This window comes from Glycine soja, chromosome 7, assembly GCF_004193775.1.
Source record: "Glycine soja cultivar W05 chromosome 7, ASM419377v2, whole genome shotgun sequence".
Taxonomy (NCBI): domain Eukaryota; kingdom Viridiplantae; phylum Streptophyta; class Magnoliopsida; order Fabales; family Fabaceae; genus Glycine; species Glycine soja.
The window spans coordinates 1811120-1834624 of record NC_041008.1 but is presented as its reverse complement, the minus strand read 5'-3'; the positions used below and the strand labels follow the sequence as shown (position 1 = coordinate 1834624).

Sequence of the window (23505 nt, the reverse complement as noted above, 5' to 3'; positions counted from 1 at the left end):
ATCATACCCAGAAATTTAATAAAAAATAAATTAAAGAGTTGTAAGAACCTTATATTATTTTCACAAACTCTATAAATTCTCCCAAACACTCTCCCATAATAAACGAAGCACTATACAAAGCTCTTTTTTGAGAGGAAAAATGTTTTTTCTGTTGATTATGAGCAATGTGGTACAACAAGTGACAATATGAGGGGTGGAAAGGATAACACAGTCCTTCCACCCAAATTTCAAGAAAAAGGCTATCAATATAAGCACTAAATGAATAATTAAAAAGCTTTAGCAATTCCAGCCAAGTGATACCAGAAGTCCTGCTCATCAATATTCCAAAGAGATACTTATCTTCTATAAAATTATGTTACCTACACTTAGATACACACAACCTATTTATAGTTCCATAGCTTTTACCATCTCATTACAATTGATCTCACCCATTTTCTACATTCGCACTGATAGTAACTTTATACATATATGTGAGGTGATGTGCTTGGTACTTAATTTGCACCGAGCAATGTTCCCTTTTGCATATGTTCAATTTTTAGAAATTAACATAAAATTGGATATTATTATATATTATATATCCTTGATGAAACCTTTGCTAGGACTGTAGTTAATCTTCCTTATTGAGATATTTCTCAATCAATTTCTGCTGGACTCCTTTTTTGAGGCAATTGCATGCTTACTATGTCTTCTCTTGGGAGACTATAAATTGATATATCACCTTGTTCATTTGCCACTTGTTGTTCTTCCAATGTTCTAAATGCCAAAATGTGTGTAGTTTTTTTATTTTTGCGAAACACTAGATACGCAATGCCTCCCATATATAGTGCCACACCCGAAAATCCCAATATCCCGAGAAACACCTTAGTAACAATTTTTAAGTGGACATGCAGAAGCAATTTGACAAAGCTAGTCAATAAATAGTATATATTTATGCCCATGATGAGGGAACCAATGATCCAAGTAACAGCCGAGATCTGCAATTAAAGTATATATAGAAAATCATATATCAGACAAGATGCAGAAGACAAATAACTTGTAGCATGAAGCAATAACACCCTTTTCCAACATTAACTTCAAGAATTATGGCTAATTGAAGTGTAGGGGAAACTGCATGTCACGGTTAAATTAAGCAAATAGTACATGCGTCTTTCTTGCTTTCAAATAGCATATGTCAGACAATGATTCTAAATATTTTGACAACATTTGTGAAGTTGGCAATCAATTTACTATTTGTAACAAGTTTCAATTTTCATGTCACCAAAAAAATTACCGAGATTGAGTTGACATGTTCTCCCATCTTGATTTTGCTGCTAGTGAACTTGAGGAGTGGAATCAAAGCAAAAGGAAGCTCAAATGATAAGATCATCTGATCAGCAGATACAGAAGGACTTCAGCACATATAGCCCAAATGATAATCTCACAAGGTCAATTGTATCATACACGGGATTTATCAATACACAATCTGACAGCAATTACAGAATGATGTCATGTATACAAAATTGATCACAGAAGCACAAGTGGTGCATAACTGCATATGATGCACAAGATGTACCAATACACAATCTGACAGGAATTATAAATTGATGCCATGTATGCAAAATTGTTTTCAACAACAAAAATGGTGCATATCAGCAGAAGTAACTGTATGCAACTGCATGAGTGGTCCTACAATCCTAGTTATGCCCACCAGTGCAGTTATGCTTAGTTGTGACTTGTGATTACCAGAGTTGTTGCATCTCTTAAATTTGGGGCTTGTCCCAATAAAATGTTGTCATTTGTCTATGACTTGATCCATCTTGTGTACGATAGAATTGTCCAACATTAAACCCTAGGTCAAAGGGTTATGAATAATGATATAACATTGTCTCTACAGTTCATAGGAGGCCATGTATTCAAATTACATGAGTACGAGAAACTTCCATGAATTTGTGACAATGTGAACAACTTTTTTACTTTATTACCAACAAATTTCTAAATGAAATGCATAAGATAATATGATATGGTTAAAAAAATAGAGAACCTAATGGCAAGGTATTCTTACCGATGCAATTATGATGAGCTCCCCAGCTCCAGCAGAGCCACCAATGAGTGCAACAATCAAACTAGGAACAATGGCTAAGCAACGAGTTAGCAGATTCCGAATCCATGACTTCAGTCGCAAATCAAGAAATCCCTGAAATAACATGGAAATTACGGGGAAATGAAAAATAGAAATTGCCTAAGATGAACAATACTAAGAGTGATCATTATTAGGGATGTCCATCACCACCATTCAAAGCTCTTTATACACGGGTTCATAATTGAATATGAAAATACAAAAATGGTCAACTGCTTACCCTACCTTCATAATTTACTTTAAAGAATCATAACCCGTCCTTCTTAATTTTTTTAATGGAAAATTCAAATCACAAAATGCTATGTAAGGCGTTATTGTGGGCTATCATATGGTGAGATACATCATGTAATCTAATCTATGGATTCATCATAATGAACATGACCAAAAGAAATATTTTTTATGCAAACTAATAAATAAGTATTAATTTGAAGGGTGGAGCTAGCAGTATACCTGCATGACGTATTGTCCTGCATATGTTCCTGTTATGGTAGAACTTTGACCTGAGGCAAGTAAAGCAATTGCAAATAGTTTTGAGCTCCATTTGCCCAAGACATTCTGTGTGTGGCCCATATAAGAAATTATCATCAATGATTTTATTAGCACACTTTCCAGCAAAAATGATATATGATGTTCAAGAACTAGGCACATATGGTGTTTGTCATAAGAAGACATGTGGCAGTGTCACGTACTCTTAATAAAAAGGAGGCCTTGTTCAAATCCAAATCCTGACAGCTATTCTGATCTTCAACACTTAAATTTGAAGAATTGCATACTGCACCACTTACAGAAATAACAGAAATATTTATGAGGAAGGCCACCGTAAGAGCAAAGGCACTTTCTATCATGTAAAATCTACAGGCCTCCTGTAAAAAAAAATTGAATAAGGGGGTCAGTTGACATCAGTTACAACTTTACCATTGTTTTTGTTGTCTCCAATAAGTTTCTAAGTTTATTCTTTCACAACACAATACTCTCTGACTGAACAATGAAAAAGATAAAAACTATGGGTTGTTACAAATTGAACAATATTTTCTCTTTAATCTGTAAATGGGTCAGATAAGGTCATTATTAGACAAAGACAATTATATTGTGGAACATTGTGAATGAAGTAACCATACTATTGAATAACCCATTGTAATCTGGAAGGCCTCACATATCCATTGATTTTATTATATCAATATTCCAAGTAGGTCAACATCACTTAAATTAAACTATAACTAGAAATGAAATTTAATGCATGCACACAAGAGATTAACAGTTTACTTTGATTCCACGAACTGATCGCGGTATTTTCCTGGAAAGCACCAGTGCTGAGTGGAGGAATAGATTGTGGCTGAAGCAAATGTATAAAGAAATGTAGAATAATGTGACCAACAGAGATAAAGTAAAGAAGAAATAATCCACAGATTTTACGTGGAATCGTGAAAAAATCACGGCAGAGGAAAAGCAATTCACTGTTGAAAAAGGGTACAAGAGAGAGCATACTAGTGGCTAGGTTACAGCAACACATATATTATATATTGTAACTGCTAATGTAAAACCCTATCATAATAAAAACAAATGTATAAAGAAACATATCATTAGATCACATTATATGTTAAGGGACAGAAAAAGAAATGGATGCAAAAGAAGTGAGACACCCACGGCATAACCATTGCCCCAAGGAGTGAAATTGCAAGACCAGTGGCACCATGCCCCTGAAGTTTTGGAACAAAAAGACCGGCCACAACTTCTTTGGCCACCGGCTTTGCATATCCAAGCTCAGCCATAAAGCAACCAGCAATTGTGAATACTAGAAATGCAATGAAGAATTCAAGTTTCCTAACCTGTTTAACAACAAAGAAAATGCAATGTCAACCATTGATTTGTTCAGGATATAATAATATAATAATTTCTATATCATATCAAATCATAGAAAGATGCCAGGTACCCATGGGGAAGAGGGCTGTATAGATTCTATAGAATATAGAAAACTACCCCATATTGCTGTAATGCTAAGAGGATCAATGTACTGAATCCTGTCAGAAGAACACCAACCCAAACTGGTATGTTGAAGAGCATGTTCAATGCAAAGGCTGTCCCAATTACTGCATACGCATGGCAGAAAGTCAAGATAAAAATAAAATAGAAGTTAAAGAGAACCCAAAAACATTATGTGATGACTTTCATTATTGTCATCCAGTAGTGTACCAATAACTCTAATCGTATTTTTCTATCAAGTGTACTAAATGCATCTCATGTTGTGGTAGGGGTGGGGGAGAATGTGTTGAATTTATTCAATACCATGGTTATTGTATATGTTTTCATTTGTCATGTACTCATGTTATATATTTCAAAAGCATTCCTATCAACCATCTAAGATCAGCATTAGAAAACAATGTATGATATGTACAATTTACAAATAAGTAGCAACAGTTCAAAAATATTAAATTAGCCTCTATACTATACCTTCAGGAATGTCACACGCCACTATGGCAATTTCAGCAATCACCCAAAGGATAAAGTTGGGCACCCGAGAATATTCAGCTTTACAATGCTCTGCTAGGTGCATTCCTGCAAGCAGAAAATAGAATTTAAAAGAATTGATAACAAAGAAGTTAGCATCCATTCCTATACTGATCAAATTTATTCAGTAAAAAAAAAAAAGAAGAAGAGAGAATTGAATCAAGTACCAGTGACAACCCCAAGATTAGCTGCCATTGTTTGAATTAGAAGTGCAGCACATGACGCCACCAATATGATCCAAAGTAACTGGAAGTATAAATGTGACAAAACAAAAATGGGAAGACTAGAGCATAGGTGTATAATAACCTATTTTTCAATGGAAAATGGATTAATTGCATTCAACAACAAATTTTAAAAGTGCAAAACAATCATCGATGAGAAACAACTGAAGTACACAACCACCATCCCCAATGAAGGCATCTGTGGAGGCATGATCTGGACCCAAAAAAATCACTGTCCAGCTCAAAATATGGACTTATTTAGTAAGAACACAAATATAACAAGTAATTGATTGTGGCTTTTAAAAAAGCCATGAGAATCTGGTAAAGTGACCCTGATAAATGCTATATATGCTTACAAATTTTAGCATTTATCTTACATTTTTCATTACTTAGAACTTTGTTTTAATCACTCTGATGCTAATAAATTTAGTGTCTTTAACTTTTAATAAATTTTATTAGTTTTTTATGTTTTATTGTAGGGAAAGAAGAAGAATTGAAGATTTTGAAAAAATAGCTTTGGAAGTTCAAATCACACATCTTTGGAAGCACATTTTGAAAGCCTAAAGCCATCATTTTCCTCTTTGCTAGCTGAGGCTGGACTTGAAAGATTTGAGGTTGGGCCAGAGAGTATTAGAAAAACATATTTGCTTGTTGTCCACCTGAGGCAGGACGTGAGAAAGCTAAAGCTGGACGTGGGAGTGCTAATGTGACTTAAGTGAGGTTGAAACACAAGCATAAAACGTCCAATTAAAGGAATTTTCGGGAGTTTTGATTTTGAGGAGCTATCTAGGGATTGTGAGGAGCTGGAAAGCTCTCATTTGTTCTCTACGGCTTCCTTACCAACTCCATTTTGTGCATGATTTTCCTTCATTTTTTGTATCTTCTTCTCTTCTTGTAGTTATATAATTAGGTTTACTCCTTGTGCGGATTGATATAACTGAATTCATCCTTATATTTACATTCAAGTTAAGAATCTATGTTTATTGTTCATTGTTAAGTATTCTCTTCTATGCTTAATGTTTGTCTTGTCTTGATCATCCATTGTTTGATTTTGTGATCTGAATTATCATTGAAAAATGTATTTGAACTTAGAAATGAAAAAGAAAATCTAATAGGTTTTGTGTCTACAAATGGAATAAGACTTATTAGTCATCTTTTGACTTTTATTCTTAAAATAAATCATTTGATTAGATTAATTAATGGATTGATAGTTTGGTTAAGGAACTCAAATTCTTTCATTTAAAGGATTTAGATTTGAGTATTTTTTGTGAGTTAATGATAATAATTGAACTTTGAACTAAATAAGTGATCATTGTTTGCATGAGGAGATGGTAAAATCAATCTCAACTCTTGTGGTTTTGTTATTTTACTTTTTTATTGTACTCTTTATGTTCTTAAAAATGTCAAAAATATTTTTTGTTTATTTATACTATTGTTATTTACATTTTCATAATCCAATTAAAATCTTGATTCCAATAGCCGTAATTTGTGAATGTTGTTGTTTTGTAAAATATTATGGGAGTTCTTGTGGATATGATCCTCATATTTTTCATTTTATATGTAACTTATGATTTCTAACAGGATAACTAGTAAACTCCAAGGCATACATACTTTGACTTCATAAACTAGTTCAAGACACCTCTTGTCTAGAATAGAAACAAAATGATAAATCCAAGTTGAAGCAACTACATGAAAATATATATACCATACATACCTCATATTTATATTGCGCTCCTGATTGAAGATCTGTCTCAACTGCAAGTCAAGGTGAAAATACAATAATCATATCTATGTTGGGAATATATTTCCTTTTCTTTCAGAAGAAAGTGATGAATAAGTGATCTTACAGTTTCCCGGGTCGATATATGCAATGGAAACTAGAAATCCAGGTCCCACGTATGCAAATAGGTTTTTCCAGCCTGTTGTCTGCAAAATACAAACAGACATAAATGATGGATACCAAGTTAATTTCAGTCCATGGCAATGAATATGAGTTACCGAAGTGTACTTTGCAATCAAATCACTAACTCGGGCTGTGCGAAATAAATCTTGATATTCTTTTCACTTCATAAAGTGCCAAATGAAAAATTATTTTATTTTCAACATGTCACCAGTCAAATAATTACTTGAAAGTTTACTACAGTGTGTTTGGAAATAGGTTGCTGAAGCAGATTATGACATTAGCAGGCTAAAAGCCGTAATAGTTACAATTGATAACTTCCATTGAAATGTCGAAAATCACATCTACTGTCTCTCTGGATCAGTAATCAAACATGTCCAAAGCTACTGACATAAAACTGGAGAAATTATTATTATATGCTTACTATATATGTATCTATAATTTCGGTCAATTTCATATGATACAACTGAGTATTTTATTAGTTTCATATAAAATTTGATACTGATCTATAAACACGTAGTCCTCCTAGATTATACAATAATTTATCTACAAATTTACCATAAAACATACTCTTATCTATTGTCTTTTGTGATACTAGAGAAAAAAAGAAGATTGACGTTATATTTGGTAACTACAGCACCCAGACCAGACAAAAAGAAAAGGTTAAAACACATTTTATGTCATATTTTTATGTTAAAATTAAGAAAAAATTATAATCAATCAGATAGAAAAAACTATAGAGAATTGGTTTTATATAATTTTCTGAGAAAAGTAAGAGAGAAAAAGATAATAAATTCTACAAATTGAATCTCAATAAATAAGGATTCCTCTTAAAATTAATTTGTCCAAGTCAACTCAAATGCCTACTTTGTGCCCCTTTTACGACTTATTCTCTTTCCATTTTCCATGTAATATTCCCAGCATCTTATGAGTATATGCAAATCAATCAAACTAAAAAAAATAAGATTTTACTTTAGCATTAGGATATAAACTGAGAATAAAGCATCCCACTATGAACTAATAAACCTTAATCTCAAACATAAAGCAATATTCGTGTATGTCCCACACAATTTTTCAAATCAATAAAGCAAACATCTTAAAATTATGCGAAGTCAATCAGTAACATTAGATGAACAATTATATTAAATGGCAAAACAAACTCACATCAGGTACAACAATTTGATCAGTATCTGAGTTTTCAATCAAGGGTGCATTCGAGAAGTTCCGGTTACCACCGGTGCTGGCAATGAATTGAGGTTGCCCAGATGATGAACCTGTCACAGTCATATTCTCTACTCCTTAATTTCTGCACCCAAAACTGAGAAAAAAAGAAGTCACAAGTCTTCAATATATTAAGATTCTAGGTAACATAAATGTTAAATTAATAAAAAACTTGGTGAAGAACAAGAAGAATGAAACATGAAGATCGAGGTGTAAAGCAATAGAGAGGCTACTTGCTATATGAAGTTTGGTAGGTGGAAAGAATGAAAAGAGTCGGAGAACTGAAACTGCAAGTATTGTATATGTACTAATATGTATGCATAAAGGAAAAAAGAAGAGAGAGAGTGCAGTTGTTAGTAGTTACAATGATTGCGTACACCGTCCAGTCCACCTTTTGCAATACAAAACTCTTCTGAACTTAGCAAACTGCAGCCATTGTCCAGGAATGAATGTCCCAAGAATTGTCCTTATATCGTGAATGGTTAAAATGGAATAACTAATCAATACATTTACTAGATAATTAAAAAAAATATGGAATAAGTCAACAAGTATTTTGCACGTTCTTGTGGAAAAAAAAGGTTTATGAAAAGGAATAAGGTGTTTTTTTGTTGTCGTAATTTTTATGTCCGATGAAAAAAATTATTGATTTGTGTGTATATACGTTGTCATTATAATGCTTTTTTTTCCGTCGATCATTAAAATTTGAGCGAATTAAATAGTTTAAATCATACTTATGGCACTTCAAGTGTGAGAAATATGTATTGTTTATGTAATATAATTAAAGTAACAGCACCTTCTTTTTAGGCATAAAGTAACAGCACCTATTAATATCTTATTTACGTGCTGCTATTCATTGTTTGTTGCAGTCGATCGCCATCTCCTCCTTCTATTTTATTTCTTAATCTCGGCTAATTTGTTTTTGAAGAAGTCAACTATCCGAGTGAGACATGATACTCAATTGAAAAATTGTGTTTGGCTTCTAACACTAAATATTGTAAACTATGAAGATAGTGTTATTTAGTATAGGATTAGATTAATCTATATATTTGTAATATATCGGATTATACTACATTAAATATTGAGAAATTGCTCTTGGTTAATTATACTTTTAATATATATTTTTATAAATACTAAATTTATCAATTAAACTGATAAATTATAGAATATTATCCTGGCGACAATATATATTATTAAATAATTTAAACATTCATAAACATGTGATTTGTTATTAAAAAAATTGATTGTACTTTAAATAGAATGCTACAAATTAAAATAAAATATTATGATAAAGTATTGATCAATTTTTAAATTATATAAAATGCGTGTTCTGCATTTATTCCATAAAAGCTTATTTCAATATAATTAGTATATTGATAACTGTTAATGTTTATAAAAAGTTATATATCAAATTAACATCTAATATCAGTTCATATTATTTCACGTAGACACAATACCCGTTCAAGGAATTTATTAGTAGACTAAGCGAATAAGATATTATTAGTTTATACCAAATTGGCTTAGGTGAACTACCCTGCTGCACGTGCTTTGAAAAGCTTCATATTTCATATATCGAAAAAGGGGAAATAAAAAACTGAAAAACCTATTTATCAGATCAGGGAAAGATAACCCTGCTGGCCTGCGGCATACTAGTGCTTTGATTTTTTTTTTTTTAATCAACCAAAATTATATGTGTATAATTTAAAAAAAATCTATGTCAAATGAATAAGTTAACTCATCTCTTAAAAAAAAAAAAAAGAGTTAGCTCATACCTTAAATTGAAAAACAAGTCATATTCAAACGATAATTAACGAGCCTGTATCTAGTTTAATCTAATCTTTGGACTCTGACCCTTCTCAACAAAGAACAAAGGAAATGCTTTGTTTTTTTGTTCTTCTAACTATAATGCAGGTAATTATTTAATGCACCAAAGCAAACACACTATGCGTTAAGTAATTGCCTAGAATGCAATGCGGGAAGCTGACAGGTCCATCAGGTGGCCCAAAAGCAATCCTGGCATGCAAATTTAGCGAGCCCAAATCCAAGTGATGAACTAGCTTTGTAATACCATTATAGGTTTCAGTGTTCTTGTGATCAACAGTGTTCCACAGATTTCTATTAATTTAATTTTCATAGTACAATCTTATTGTAAAGATTTGATGATTTAGATTATTCTATTTTTGGTTAAAGGCAGAAATACATTTGATCCTAAGATTTTTAAATTTTTTTAACTAAATAGAAATTATATCATATATGTCTTTTAAAGTAATTATTATAAAAACAAAATCTTATTATACATAAAATTTTATGATTGAACATCAGTCTAAAATATGTTGACAAACTTTGTTATTATTAGTAAATTTTAATTAAATTCTTAAATAAAACTACTAAGCTACTATCATTCTCGAGTTGTCACGTAGTAAGAGCTTATTTATTACATATTTATCAAATACTTTGTCAATGTACAGGGGAAAGAGATAAATGTTAACAACATATCACTTTGTTCTTTATATACTAATTCTTATTAAATTATATTTATGTTCATTAAATATGTGAGTCTATTTTCTATTTGATAAAGCAATTTATAAGTGAGTGAAAAATTAAAATATTAAAATACTCTTTTAATTTTTATAATGTTTATAACTTAAAATCTTAATAAATGCATGTTTGAGGGCTAAAGAAGAGAGTTTAAGGGTGAAAGAAGAAGAAGAAAAAAAGAGATTATAGATTCCAATCTACTAACTAATATTTTTTAAAAAATTAATTAACTAATATTTATCCATAAAAAAATCTTAATAAATACATGTTTGAGTCAGTTATATACTACTAAAAGAAAACTGTCCTAATTTAAGAAAATGACAATTTTCAATTTTCCCTCCGAGTTGAATGGCATGTCAGGAAGCAATATTATCAGGATAAGGGCAAATAATAGCCAAAAGAGATAGGGACACATGGACATTTCTAGTCTCCATTATCCAATATGTTACTCCCAAGTTATCTGGAGAACTCCTTCAAGTTACCAATCACACAAGGGATCCAGAAGATCCCCAAGCCTGCTAGCTATGTGGCAAATTTTTGTTTGTTCAACTAATCCACCTACCATTCATTCCATCATCCCTATAAGATTGCATGTTAATTCATTCCAAGCAGTGTCAACATCTTGGACTCAACAGCAACATCCAGTTAACAAATTAAGAGAAAAAGGAAAGAAGAATACAATTCCATTAGTTTGAAAAAGTATCAATTATGAATATTTTTTATGCATGATGATTTTAAATTTCACATCACACTGATTCTATCAATTTGTTTTGTTTTCAGCACGGCGTGTATGAGATCGTAATAATGCAACAAGCTACATATTTGACTTACGCAAATACGGCAGAGATTGTCTTACATACGTATCTAAATATATGAAATTCATAAGTTATAACCTATTATTTATTATATTAATTAAATATATTTTGTTATATATGTATGTTAGTTAATAATTATTAACAGTAGTATTACGTATTAACTCTTTTTAATTAATTTCCTTCCTTTATTATTACTTTTTTATTTTTTAAATTTTAACTTTCTAGATTTTGTCAAATTAAAGTAAGGAATTTCCTAGATTAAGTAATCAATGAGTGTTTTATCTCAAGGATTATTTGACAGATTTATTCATTACGGTTATAAATATCAAGGTAAAAGCAATTAATAATCTAAGAAATTAACTAATAAGAAAAATCAATTAATTGGTAAAAAATATTTTACGGAAACAACCAATAACCATATAGACAAGTTTATCACATGCAGAATATGTTAAACAAAATTACAGTATGTATCAATCGATCGAAACATGTTAACAAAAAAAATCCAAATATTTTACAGATATTAAACAATCATGATGATATTCCTATATCATAGCACGGCTTTGTCACTAAGTTAATTATCATCGCATGTCAACTACTGAATAAAAATAATCACCGATTAAAATCACGACTTATTGATATAATAGACCATAAAATAGTCCAATTATATAGAACTGTTCTTAAACCTGTAAAACTAGTTAAAAATCATTCTATAATAGATCATTTGGCATCGAGTATACTCATCACATGTTTATCTTTGTCGTTTTCTTTATAGTATGAGAAGTGCACTTTTATTACCAATACATACAGGACTCGATCAATTGTCAAACTAATGAACTAAACCTTTAAATATATATATATATATATATATATATATATATATGCCACTAATGCGTGCACACAGTCTATTTTAACGATGGTGCTGATTGCTGAAAGCCAGCACATAATCCATTTTTAACGACGTGGAATCTGCAGAGAGGCTTCTTTGAGTAAAACTTTTTATCAATAACTTTAAAGTAAAACAATGTGAGACTAATTCTGGGTTCAGACAAGAGAAACTTTGAGTAATAACAAACTATATGTAAACCTTCTGTATATTAAAGAAATAAAAAAATGCAACAAAGTACGTTAGAAAAGAAAGAAAAAAATAATAGTTAGTTTTAGTAGTATATAAGATTCTAATCCTAATACGTATAATATCTTAAGACAAAAAGCTTTGTATTGGTTTAATACATACTTAAAAGTAACGCTTAACTTTTATTTTAATGTTATGAAATGAATATTATGTTATTTTATTATATATTGCTTAATATATATTATATTAAATTTTAAAAAGTAGAAGTATTAGTTAGTTTTGGCTTACTTTTCGTACTTGGAGGAATATACGGTTCTTAATGTTGAACTCTAGGTATCCTCCATGGAATTCATATTGCTTGCCAGCCGGTTTTTATAACATTATTGTTGAATCAGATTTCCTTTGAATTCAGGCAATTATATATACTTCTTAGACAAGGGTGTTTCAAATCTCATACGTGCTACGTTTTAGTCCCGAATATATATATATATATATATATATATATATATATATATATATATATATATATATATATATATATATATACATATAACAGCCTTTAGAGATAAGGGTGTAGTTTTTGCAATTAATGATGGAGTCATATTTATTGTGAAGCCAATATATCGACCGACAGATGTTATGGCGAAGTTTAGATTGTCTCGTGCCCAAGTCAATTATATGTTCCTATATAGTTTGATGCTACTCTTTCTTTTCTTTTTTTTTGTTACATTCATTTTATTTTCGTCAGGCTTGCTAGCTCTCATCGTTATCTTTTAGTTGGGCTTAGGTCCCCTCTATTAAAAAAAATAAAGAAAAGAAAAACTATTCCCTCTCCCTTCGATTTTGATATACACTTCTCTGACACATGCCGCGGTTTGACTTAACCACTTTGTTTTTTAAGATCTTATGTGCAAGAAAGGTGTAAAATTCACATTTTAATCCTCACATAATTGTTTTGTATGTGTTCGTTTTTAATCTTCAACTCTGGAAACAACCAAGACAAGCAATACATAATGATCACGATTAGCTTGAAAGGACTACGCATTAGCAAGCCCAGAATCAACCATTAAGCAATATGATTGGCGTGTGGCAATCACTGATTAAAATTTCCAAATTGGATGTTCTTTTCTTTGTATTTCTCTTCCCCAAATAAAAGAAATTTATTTATTCGATTGAATAATTATTACATTTATATAGTATTATAATTTATAACTTATTGGCGAGTGGGATTGTCACACCGATAGAATTTCCGAATCAGGTGATCTTTATTTTCTTTGTATTTCTCTTACCCAAAGAAATTCATTCATTTGACTTAGTGGTTACTACAATCATACAGCATTATAATATATGTGCTTGTCTTTGACAGAAACCTCAAGATATATACAGACTTCTGTCTTATAATTTGTTATATTTTTTAAGCAACACAACTATTTCATTATAACCCTTTCCACTCATTGTAATAATCTAATTCAAACAATATAACCCAACTTTTTTGAATAATCGAATTCACTATTATAAATATTTCTCGGTCGATGAATTTTATACAAAGGAAGGCATAATATAATGTGTCAAACATCAAGCTGGGGAGAGAAAAATTAGTTTGAGTGGATAATCAGTGAGCTATGCATCCCCACTTACGTAACCTGCCTCTTGTGAGAGTACCACACAGATGGAAGTTCTTATTTTGTAAATAACGCAATTAATTAATTGACATGATTTGTAACTCAAATATAAAATTCTGTACAATTAATAGTGAAGAATTAAGAAGATGAACAAAAAAATATATATATAGTGATAAAAGTCGTTATGTGTAATTAAGTAATAATTAACATGATCATCTTCAATTTTAGATAACTTTCTCATTTTTTTTTAGGGAATAACTTTTTCAACTTAAGCATATGACATGCATTCACCTAATCATATGATATGAATTGAGTTTATCGATAATATAGTTCTCTCACCAAGGGATTAATTATGTATTTAGGTGAGAGGCTAGTGTCGTGGAAAAAATGCATCATAATATATTTTAATGTCTATTTATAGGCAACTTGACAAGTTGAGCATGAGAAAGATTTGAATGAGCTGTTGAAATATCCACTGTCAGAGGGCATTTGGAGCCTCATTTTGACAAAACTGAGTATGATCCGAGTCAGCTGATGGTACGTCCTATGTTGTGGAGGTCCCATAAATCTTGATATATACAACCACTGTTGGTACTTGTTAGTGTTTTTTTGTGTACAGGGTACAAACACCATTCGCACTCGAGCCTTTTCTCAAAAGGGACACCTCCTAATGTTTCCTCCACTGGTACTGCCTAATATCCATTTTATTGAGAAAAAAAATAGAATTAAAAATAATAATATGTAAATCATTCTTTATTTTAAATATTTTATTAATATTTTATATTTTTTTTATCTATTCTTTTATTACATCATAAATTTTATTATATTTATATTTTTTTAAATGTAAAATAATATATGAGATGTTTATCAAATATTTTTTTACATTCAATGTCCTTTGGAGATGTTAAACTGGCACCACGAAAGATGGATCACATAGACAGCAAGGGCAGTTTACCCATTGGATTATTTTGGTTAAAACTTAGACAGCAGGGGGACAGAACTGCAAAAAGGGCACAACCTAAATACTATAATAATAATTAACAATGATTAAACCGTAGAAAATCCCAAGCCTTAGCTTGCATGTCTTTCAATTTACCCTTTTCCAACCTTGTTGGTCCATGCTCTTTGACGTAAGTGGATTATGAATTTATGAATCTATGATTATGAGCCGAAGGTCATAATTTACCCCTTCAAATTCTCAATCAACGTATTTGACAAAAAAATGGTGCCAACACAAATTTCAACAAACCCCTAATTTGGGATGCATAACAGGGGTATCCATGATTCTTAATTAGTATTTAAATTTGACATAATTATTTTTTCAAATTTAATTTAATTTAATTAAAATTTCCAAAACTTAAAACTTGACTCACTAATTAATTTGTTTTTGGCTTTAACTCTTTTTTACATTTTTCTTCAATTAAAGTTCTATTTATTAATTTTATATTTAAAAAATAATTTTATGTTGACAAATAAAGTATTCATAAATTATAAATATATTTTTAAAAAATTGTAATCATTTATTCAGAATATGAATCTTGAAAATTAACATTAAGTAAATGATTAATATATGAAATGACTATATACAAAATTACAATATTTAAATAAATACACCAAATGAATTACAGTTACTTAAATTATATATATATATATATATATATATATATATATATATATATATGTAAATATTAAATATCAAGTTTATAAAATTTAAATTTAATTTATATAAATAATTAATTCTAACTATAAAATAATCTTATTGTTAGATAAACGAACTTGAATAAAAATTTAACAATCAAAGTAAAATAATTCATTCATAATTCAATTTATTTATAGTCTAACACATAGTATTCAATTTATAAAATATATTTTTTTAAAAATAAATTTAATATATTAATTTTTAATTGTTAAGTACTTAAAATATCTAAGTTAGATGGCATGCCATGATAAGAAAGTGTGTCTCGTGCCCTCCAGTGCACCTTGTGTTTGGTTGGTATCCATCACTGCTCCAAGTAGGGTGGTACAGTTCTTCATGTATAAGGGCAATCCAAACACGCACCAACTTAATCTAATTGAACTGAAATTCGGTAATTAACATATACAAATTATTTAGTTTTAAACATGTCATTTGTACCTATAAAATGATTTATTTTGATTTTATTATCTAAATTTACTCTAACATTTTACCAACAATAAATATTAAAATCAAGCATAAAAAAATGTCAGATAATATAATTATAAAAAAATAGTTGGGGTAATAAAATCAAAATAAATGATTTTATAAGTATAAAAAATATTTTAAGTCATATATTTATTAATTTTATTAATAATTAATCTCTTTTATTAAAATCTTATTTTAGTATAATTAATAATTATTTTTTTGTCAAATATAATTAACTTTTATTTAAATTTTGATTTGACATTCAACTAATTTTATTTGTTGAATCGGCCCATTTTAAATAAAATAATAGTATTCTGATTGTAACTTCATTCAAAAGTCAAAAATCAAATCCTAAAATTTATTAAGAATCCAAGTGCAATCACTTTTTTTTTCAAGATTAAGTGCAATAAATTTTTAGATAAAATCTCTTCTTATAACTACATTTTTTTAAATGCATTTAAAAAAACATTTTTCTGAAATTGAAAACCTTAAGCTTGTGTTTTTTTTTTTACAGAATTAAACTTGTGTTTGGTAGGGAAAAAAATAAGAAAAAAACCAATCTCGTATGAATCTCACATATTCTATATTTTACTTTAATTTAAATCTTTTTCTTCTATTTTCATCCACTGGATCAAAGAGAGATTAATGGATTCAAGTCTAACATCACACTAATGTTGGTGCCCACTTGGTCTTTCTTATGCTCCATGGTCCAATTCCAGCCCTTCCAAATCTCTTTTAAAATAATTTGGAAGCAATCTACCCCACCTGCCAAAATATGAAAAATTATTAAGTGATCTTAAATCTTCACATCAGTTTTGATCCCGGTTAATAAGGTAATAATCATGAGATATATAGCTTAAAAGATACTTACCGGTGTTGGAGGAAATCAAATGTTTTGAGATTTAAGAAACAAACTAATCGATTTAACAGCCAAAAAGGAGAAAACCACAACTAATCAAATAATTAAAAATTAATTTCCAAAAATAAGTGCGAATCATCTACCCAAGTAAGATCTTCCACTGCTAGAAACGTTAACGCCCTCTATCTGCAAAAGATCATGGTCCTTTTTTTACTGCTAAAAAATAAGGTGCACACCTTGCTTTTAATAACATTTTACTTTTAAAACAATTTGCTTTAATTTGATCAAATGACTTTATCTCCAACAAAAAGAGCAACAGTTAAACGTCTTAAATTACGGCAATGTAAATAGCGTTGCTTGTTCTTTTATCACATCAACCTTCAAAAGCATCAAATAATTTGCTCTAGTTTGATCAAATGAGTATCTCTAGAGAAGATAACTTACGCATGTGTAAATTATATTTTCAAATTCATGATGAGTTGATGACTGTCGTGAATAAATTGAAATTGAAAACCAATGCATATGTAAGGAAACAACAAACATGTAAAACTGATTTGGAGCACCGAGAAGCGCTGAAGCAAGCTTAGTTTGTTTTTTAAAACTGATTTGGATGATTGATTTGTGTAAACGATTTGTACTTATTTTTTAAAGTTGATGTTACGATATGATTAATCGGGATTTCCACGTTTTCTGGCTGTTTAATCAAATAGTTTGCCTTTTAAATCTCAACAACATCTTGTTTCCGCTAACACAGTTAGCCTTTCAAAATTTCTCCCAAAATACCCATCAAACTTTTAATAACACTACACGAGGGACCCAATTAACCACCAACTACGATCAAACCAAACCCCTGAATCGGTCATCACCTCCACCAATCATTTTTCGTTTTGGTGAACATCAATCATATTCTGTTAATTGGAGCCAGCCAACTGAAACTCTAATAAAAAACCAAGACTAGTGCTGTAAAGTGAACAACAATGTTTTCACTTTTCCATGATTTGCGGGATTATTTTTGCTAGTATATATATATACTACTGTAGTGTAGTAGTATATTCAAATCAAACACCGTCACAAACTCCACAGTCCAAATTTACATAGTATGTATGAAATCAAATTAAGCAAATCAAAGACAAACTAAATTAAACCACGACCATGATGGATCATAGAAAGTACTAGTACTATAAAAAAAAAAGACACAGAAATGAGAAATGACTTAGTAACTACTGTTGGAGTTATTATTAGTATCAATCACCCTGCCAGCTCCAAACAATGTCTTTGAGGGAAGGCCTCACTTGCTCCTCACAGAACTTAACATACTCCAACGTATCTCCGGCAGACTTAGTAAACTCCGCCACCGCCACCTCCGGCGCCACCTCGAAAACCTCCACCGTCATCGCCAGCTTCCCCTTCCTCCCCTCCTCCGTCCCCTGCATCCTCACCACAAACTCCTTCTTCCCCGTCACCCTAAAGTTCAGCTTCTTCGCCACCGCCTCCACCTTCGCCAACACCGCCGAAGCCGAAAACTTGCATATGAACATCGACGGCGACCGCTTCCTCGTCTCAAACAAACTCCTAAGATCAAAGCCGTGCGACAAGGACGATATTATCTCGAACGCGTTGTAAAACGGCCTGGCAGGTTTCCTCATTGTAACCTCCTCCTCCTGGTTGTTCTCCACATCGTCGAAATCAATGTTGTCTTCAACGTAAGACTCCTTAATAGAAAACGCGATTGGCCTCATGAACCCAACTTGAAACCAAGGATCCCTCATTATATCAGGAATGGAATACCTCTTGCCAGGATCAGCAACGAGGAGATTCGAAATAAGATTCTTGGCCTGCGGAGAAATCCATTCTGGGAATTCATATTCAGCTCTGAAAGCCTTTCGGTAAATTCTCATAACGTTCTCACCTTGGAAGGGTAAATAGCCACAAAGCAAAGCGAAGAGGATTACCCCACAGGACCATAAATCGGCCTTTGAACCGTCGTAACCTTTTTTCTTTAAGACCTCGGGTGCAACGTAAGCAGGGGTCCCACACGGGGTTACGAGCATGCCGTCGGCGCGGCGCTGCTCCGGCAGCGTGGAGAGTCCGAAGTCGGAGACTTTGAGGTCTTCGTTTTGGTCTAAGAGGAGATTCTCCGGCTTGAGGTCGCGGTGGGTGACGCCGCGGCTGTGACAGAAGTCGACGGCGCTGATGAGTTGTTGGAAGTACTTTCTGGCGAGATCTTCGGTGAGTTTTCCTTTGTTGACTTTGGCGAAGAGTTCACCGCCTTTAACGTATTCCATGACGAGGAAGATTTTTCCCTTTGTGGCCATGACTTCCTTGAGTTCAACGATGTGGGGATGGCGGACGAGTCTCATCACCGACACCTCGCGCTTGATCTGCTTCACGAGTCGCTCTTTCTTGAGCTTCTCTTTCTTGATGACTTTGATGGCGACGCTCTCGTTGGTGTTGAGGTTTCGGGCGTGGTAGACTTTGGCGAAGTTTCCTTGCCCCAGGACCCGCCCCATCTCGTACTTGTTGAAGATAATGCTTCTCGGGTTAGGGGGGTGTTGGTTTTGTGGATCCATAGGAGAAGAAGTATAGTGTTGTATTGGGGTGTAGTGTAGCTGCTAATTGGGCCAGGAGAGGATGGACATTCTGAATAGGTAGAGATGGGAAACACCCAGATGGGAAAGATTGATGCTTTTCAGGAAGATGGTATCGGATGGACATACCACGTTCCGAAGAAAGCATTCAGAGGGGTTGAAAATCTTCATCATGCATGTATGATGAAGAAGATGCAAAGTAAAAAAGAATACCCAGTGGGACTGGTAGGAACAAGATGGTGTGTGATGGGAATGAGTAGATAGAGATTTCTATAGTATATAAGGAAAAGGTAGCAGCGGGATTTGGAAGAGGATAAGGGTGTTCAGTTCTAGATGAGCAAGTTATGCGGTGTAACGTTTGAAAGAAGAAAAAAAATGAAGGGGATAATTTGTTTGGGTTGGGGTGTGTGTCTAGAAAGATGTGGAGAAGAGGTTTAAGAAAGTGAAGAAAGAGAGATGTGGTTACTGTTCTGTTGCTGAGTATTTTGTGAATTAATAATAGAAGATGAAATATTCGGGGAAGCCAAAATTGGATCAACTTGCCTACATCACGTCTTGGGGATATAAGCCAATTGGTTCCCAAGTTCCTACTGAGCGCCGTTAGGTTTTGTTGTAATCATTATTGCAATCCAATTTGTATTTTTTTTTTCTTTTATATATAATAATAATGAGGTGTTCATTTAAATTTTATATAAAAAAATAAATTATCTATGACATTCATATAATTTAATTTTTTCTTATCATCCTGAATCACTTGATTTAAATAACTTGATTCAAGACACAAATTATTATTATTTGTATAAATTATTGTTGGTTAAAGTAGTAACTCTTTAAAAGTTTTTAAAACTTACTTGTTGATTTTATAACTACTCAATTTTATTATTAATCTTATATATAAAATTCAAGACTTTCTAATAAGAATTAGACGGTCTACCCTCTTCCCAATTAAAAATTACTGACGTTTGTACTTATTTTCATACCCATATTTAAAGAAAACTCATTTATAACTTCATACTTATTTTGTAAATAGCATTTTTTTTTAGTATTCATTCCTACTTATGAATATCAACGTATTCATACTCATATTTTTAATCAGCATCTTCTTAATTTTAACAAATTAGTAACATAAAATTGTTATTTTAATATTAAAGTTAATTGCAAAAATATTAAATATCTAACGTTTATTCTAATAAAAAATATTTTAAAAAAATTCATATCTTAATTATAAAATATTTAACTAAATTAAATATAACATAATAGTATGATTAATTTGCAACCATAAAATATAATAATTTAAAATTTCTATATATTGTTAGCGTTAAAAATAATACATTATCAATCAATTAAAATCATGATTGAATGATATTTATTGTAATATAAAAATCTATGAATATAATAATAGTTTTATTTATATTTAATTTATTAATTAATATGTAAAAATAGAACAAACTAGTCAGCAAAAGTAATTATATTCATATCTTAATTTTTTTAAGGATGATTCTCTCTTCATTAAATTTTTTCTATGATTGTGTCTTATAATTTATTAAATTTATCTTATTTTAATTTGTTCCTTGGGTGTCGCCAAATTGGCATTCGCCATCCTACATTATATATGATCTTACTTTTGAACTCTTTATGTTTAGTGTTACTATTCTTAAATAAATGAACCTGAAGATAGGATGGCGTTTTATTTATTTAAAAAAGTAACCCAACTCGGTGCCATTCAAAGAGGGAGATAGGGCGGCGCTTCTTTCTTCTGAAATAACAATCTATAAATTAAATGAATGTGAAAAACTTTTATATTATATGAGCATTATACATAAATTATTTGTTTGTTTTATTTATTCTGTGCCAAAAACGTAGCTGTTAAATGATAAAATTGTCTGTAAAAATATTCTATTTTATTTTTTTACATAATCAAATAAATGACTAAAAATTTTAATATTTTTTTATTCTTATTTCAAATATATGATTTCAATATCTATTCACCTAAGCAATGTATATTTCTTATCTCGAAAAAGCAATGTATCTGATCATTTGTCTGTATTCTCTCTCCTGTGTTTCATTCTTTTTTCTTTTTTCTTAACCAAACAGAGTATCAGATCCGTGGTTGGATTGGAATAATGGTCATTTGTTTTCATAAAGTTTGTGGGTTCCCGGTTAAAGTTAGCAGGGTTAATGATTAATTGAAAGGTAAAATATTATTGAGTTGATCCTTGAAAATGTTGTCCTAATAAATAAGTAGAGTGATAAAAAAAATTACGATCATTCATCAATCAATTTAAGAAAATGGTTGAGTGTTTTGGAAAAAAACTAATCATGTATCTATACTAGTAATATTATATTAATATTTGATATGTTTATAACATATATTAACTTTTTATACTAAAAAAAATATCTATTAACGTAATAAATCTTACTGCCACAATTCCTCTCTTTGGCATTATGGTTTGCTGATATCTTGTCAAATCATCAAAGAAGTATGAGTGCAGCAAACACTACGAAATCAACAAACTATCATACTATTAATATAAACATTAAGCTTAATATTTATATTCACGTTTCGATTTTCTTTAAATATAAGTTATTCCAACACAGTAATCTAAGGCAAACTTATTAGTATAACACATATATAAAGTGGAGGTTTACTCTTACCATTTAGTTCATTATATATCTAAACTTTCGGTGTATGTACTAATTAAAAAGAAGTCTCCTAAACAATTTATATGAATCAATTAAGTAATTTTTCTTCTTCTTATATTTTGTTTAAATATAGTAGCACATAGTATATGGTCCTCTCAAATTAAAAAAATCACATAATATATGGAATGGAATAAAAAAATGTTAATACTAGAAGATCGCAATTAATTAGTTAGACATCCCACCACACGTTAATAATGATAAATGGGCGCCGTTATCTTTCTAAAAAAATCCAAACGTGGTTTGAAACCTAGGTCAAGGGTAGAGAAGCGTGGGACTCCTGCTGACGTGCGTTTGAGTCGATTACAGCTAATATTAAGGCATAAAGCTAAAGCCAATGATCGAGTGTGGCTTGGATTCTTGTCCAAGTCTAATTCCAATGCCAATGCCCACATAACATTGTTCTTCAATATACTATAAAGCAGGTAGATATATATAGGTTTGACATGAATGGCTGTGGAGAATTGGTATCAATCCCTCATCTGTGTGGCCATCGTTTTCAATTTTCCATGGCCATATACAGAACCATTTAGCTTGGTTATCAGGAATTATTGACATGAGAAATGATATTTGTATAACAACAAACTCATACAACAAATTAGATTGTGCTTAGCTTTATCTCTATTTTTTGTTTTTTTATTTTATTTTCTAAAAATAATTTATTTTTGAAATTTTTAAGATTTAGAAAACATATATTGAGAAAAAAGTATTCTAAAGTGTAATTGCAATTTTATTAAAAAAGACTGAAAAAGTTAATTTATTATTTTTAGTTTTGGATCCATTTTTAAAAATATAAAGAAAACGTATTTTTTCTCCTATTTTTTTAAGATAAAAACAAAAAACACTCAAATTAAGCACAACCTTATCTTCTTATAAGAGAGAGAAGAAATATAATGATGCAATTAAGAAATATAGACACAACAATATTAAAAATTATAAGTTTGATTCGATGATAAAAGAAAAGGGAAGCAAGAGAAAGATTCTGGATTCATAGTTATCAAATTCTTAAGTTAACTCGTTAACTTTTATAAATTCATTTATCTTTTACTAGTTGACTCATGTGCAAACTCTCCTTTAAGTCAACTTGATAGACTTTGAGTTTACCATCAAGTCAACAAATTAAAAAAAATAAACCAAAACACAAATCATTTTAGGTTGTATTTTTGTGTGTTTAAGGTTCAATATACCTT

General features: G+C 30.7%; 2 protein-coding genes across 3 annotated transcripts; both read right to left on the bottom strand.

Annotated features, from left to right (window-relative positions):
- Positions 1–240: 240 nt before the first annotated feature.
- On the bottom strand, positions 241–8475 carry LOC114418057 (metal transporter Nramp6-like). Of its 2 annotated transcripts, none has more exons than XM_028383201.1 (14): positions 8328–8475; positions 7907–8060; positions 6690–6768; positions 6557–6597; positions 4789–4867; positions 4565–4669; positions 4094–4203; positions 3761–3942; positions 3380–3449; positions 2806–2979; positions 2567–2671; positions 2042–2173; positions 1271–1366; positions 241–974 (listed from the first exon to the last, which is right to left on the bottom strand). In XM_028383201.1, exons 2-14 carry the CDS (start codon positions 8027–8029, stop codon positions 633–635), a joined length of 1638 nt encoding a protein of 545 aa, XP_028239002.1. In that variant the 5' UTR covers positions 8030–8060; positions 8328–8475; the 3' UTR covers positions 241–632. The 2 variants fall into 2 exon arrangements, with proteins under 2 accessions (XP_028239002.1, XP_028239003.1); XM_028383202.1 differs by lacking the exon at positions 8328–8475 and adding an exon at positions 8197–8321.
- A 9507-nt stretch (positions 8476–17982) lies between these two features.
- Positions 17983–20233, bottom strand: LOC114418056 (CBL-interacting serine/threonine-protein kinase 25-like). The gene has a single exon (XM_028383200.1). It carries the CDS (start codon positions 19595–19597, stop codon positions 18272–18274), a length of 1326 nt encoding a protein of 441 aa, XP_028239001.1. The 5' UTR covers positions 19598–20233; the 3' UTR covers positions 17983–18271.
- Between the last annotated feature and the right edge of the window lie 3272 nt (positions 20234–23505).

Bases quoted from the DNA above. Each gene is read 5' to 3' on its own strand.
- LOC114418057 (XM_028383201.1), bottom strand. From the start codon at position 8,029: ATGACTGTGACAGGTTCATCATCTGGGCAACCTCAATTCATTGCCAGC. The intron at 6,598-6,689 runs GTAAGATCACTT...CTTGACTTGCAG, and splicing joins ATATATCGACCCGGGAAACT to TTGAGACAGATCTTCAATCA. The intron at 3,450-3,760 runs GTGGGTGTCTCA...CATTTGCTTCAG, and splicing joins CTTGGGGCAATGGTTATGCC to CCACAATCTATTCCTCCACT.
- LOC114418056 (XM_028383200.1), bottom strand. From the start codon at position 19,597: ATGGATCCACAAAACCAACACCCCCCTAACCCGAGAAGCATTATCTTC.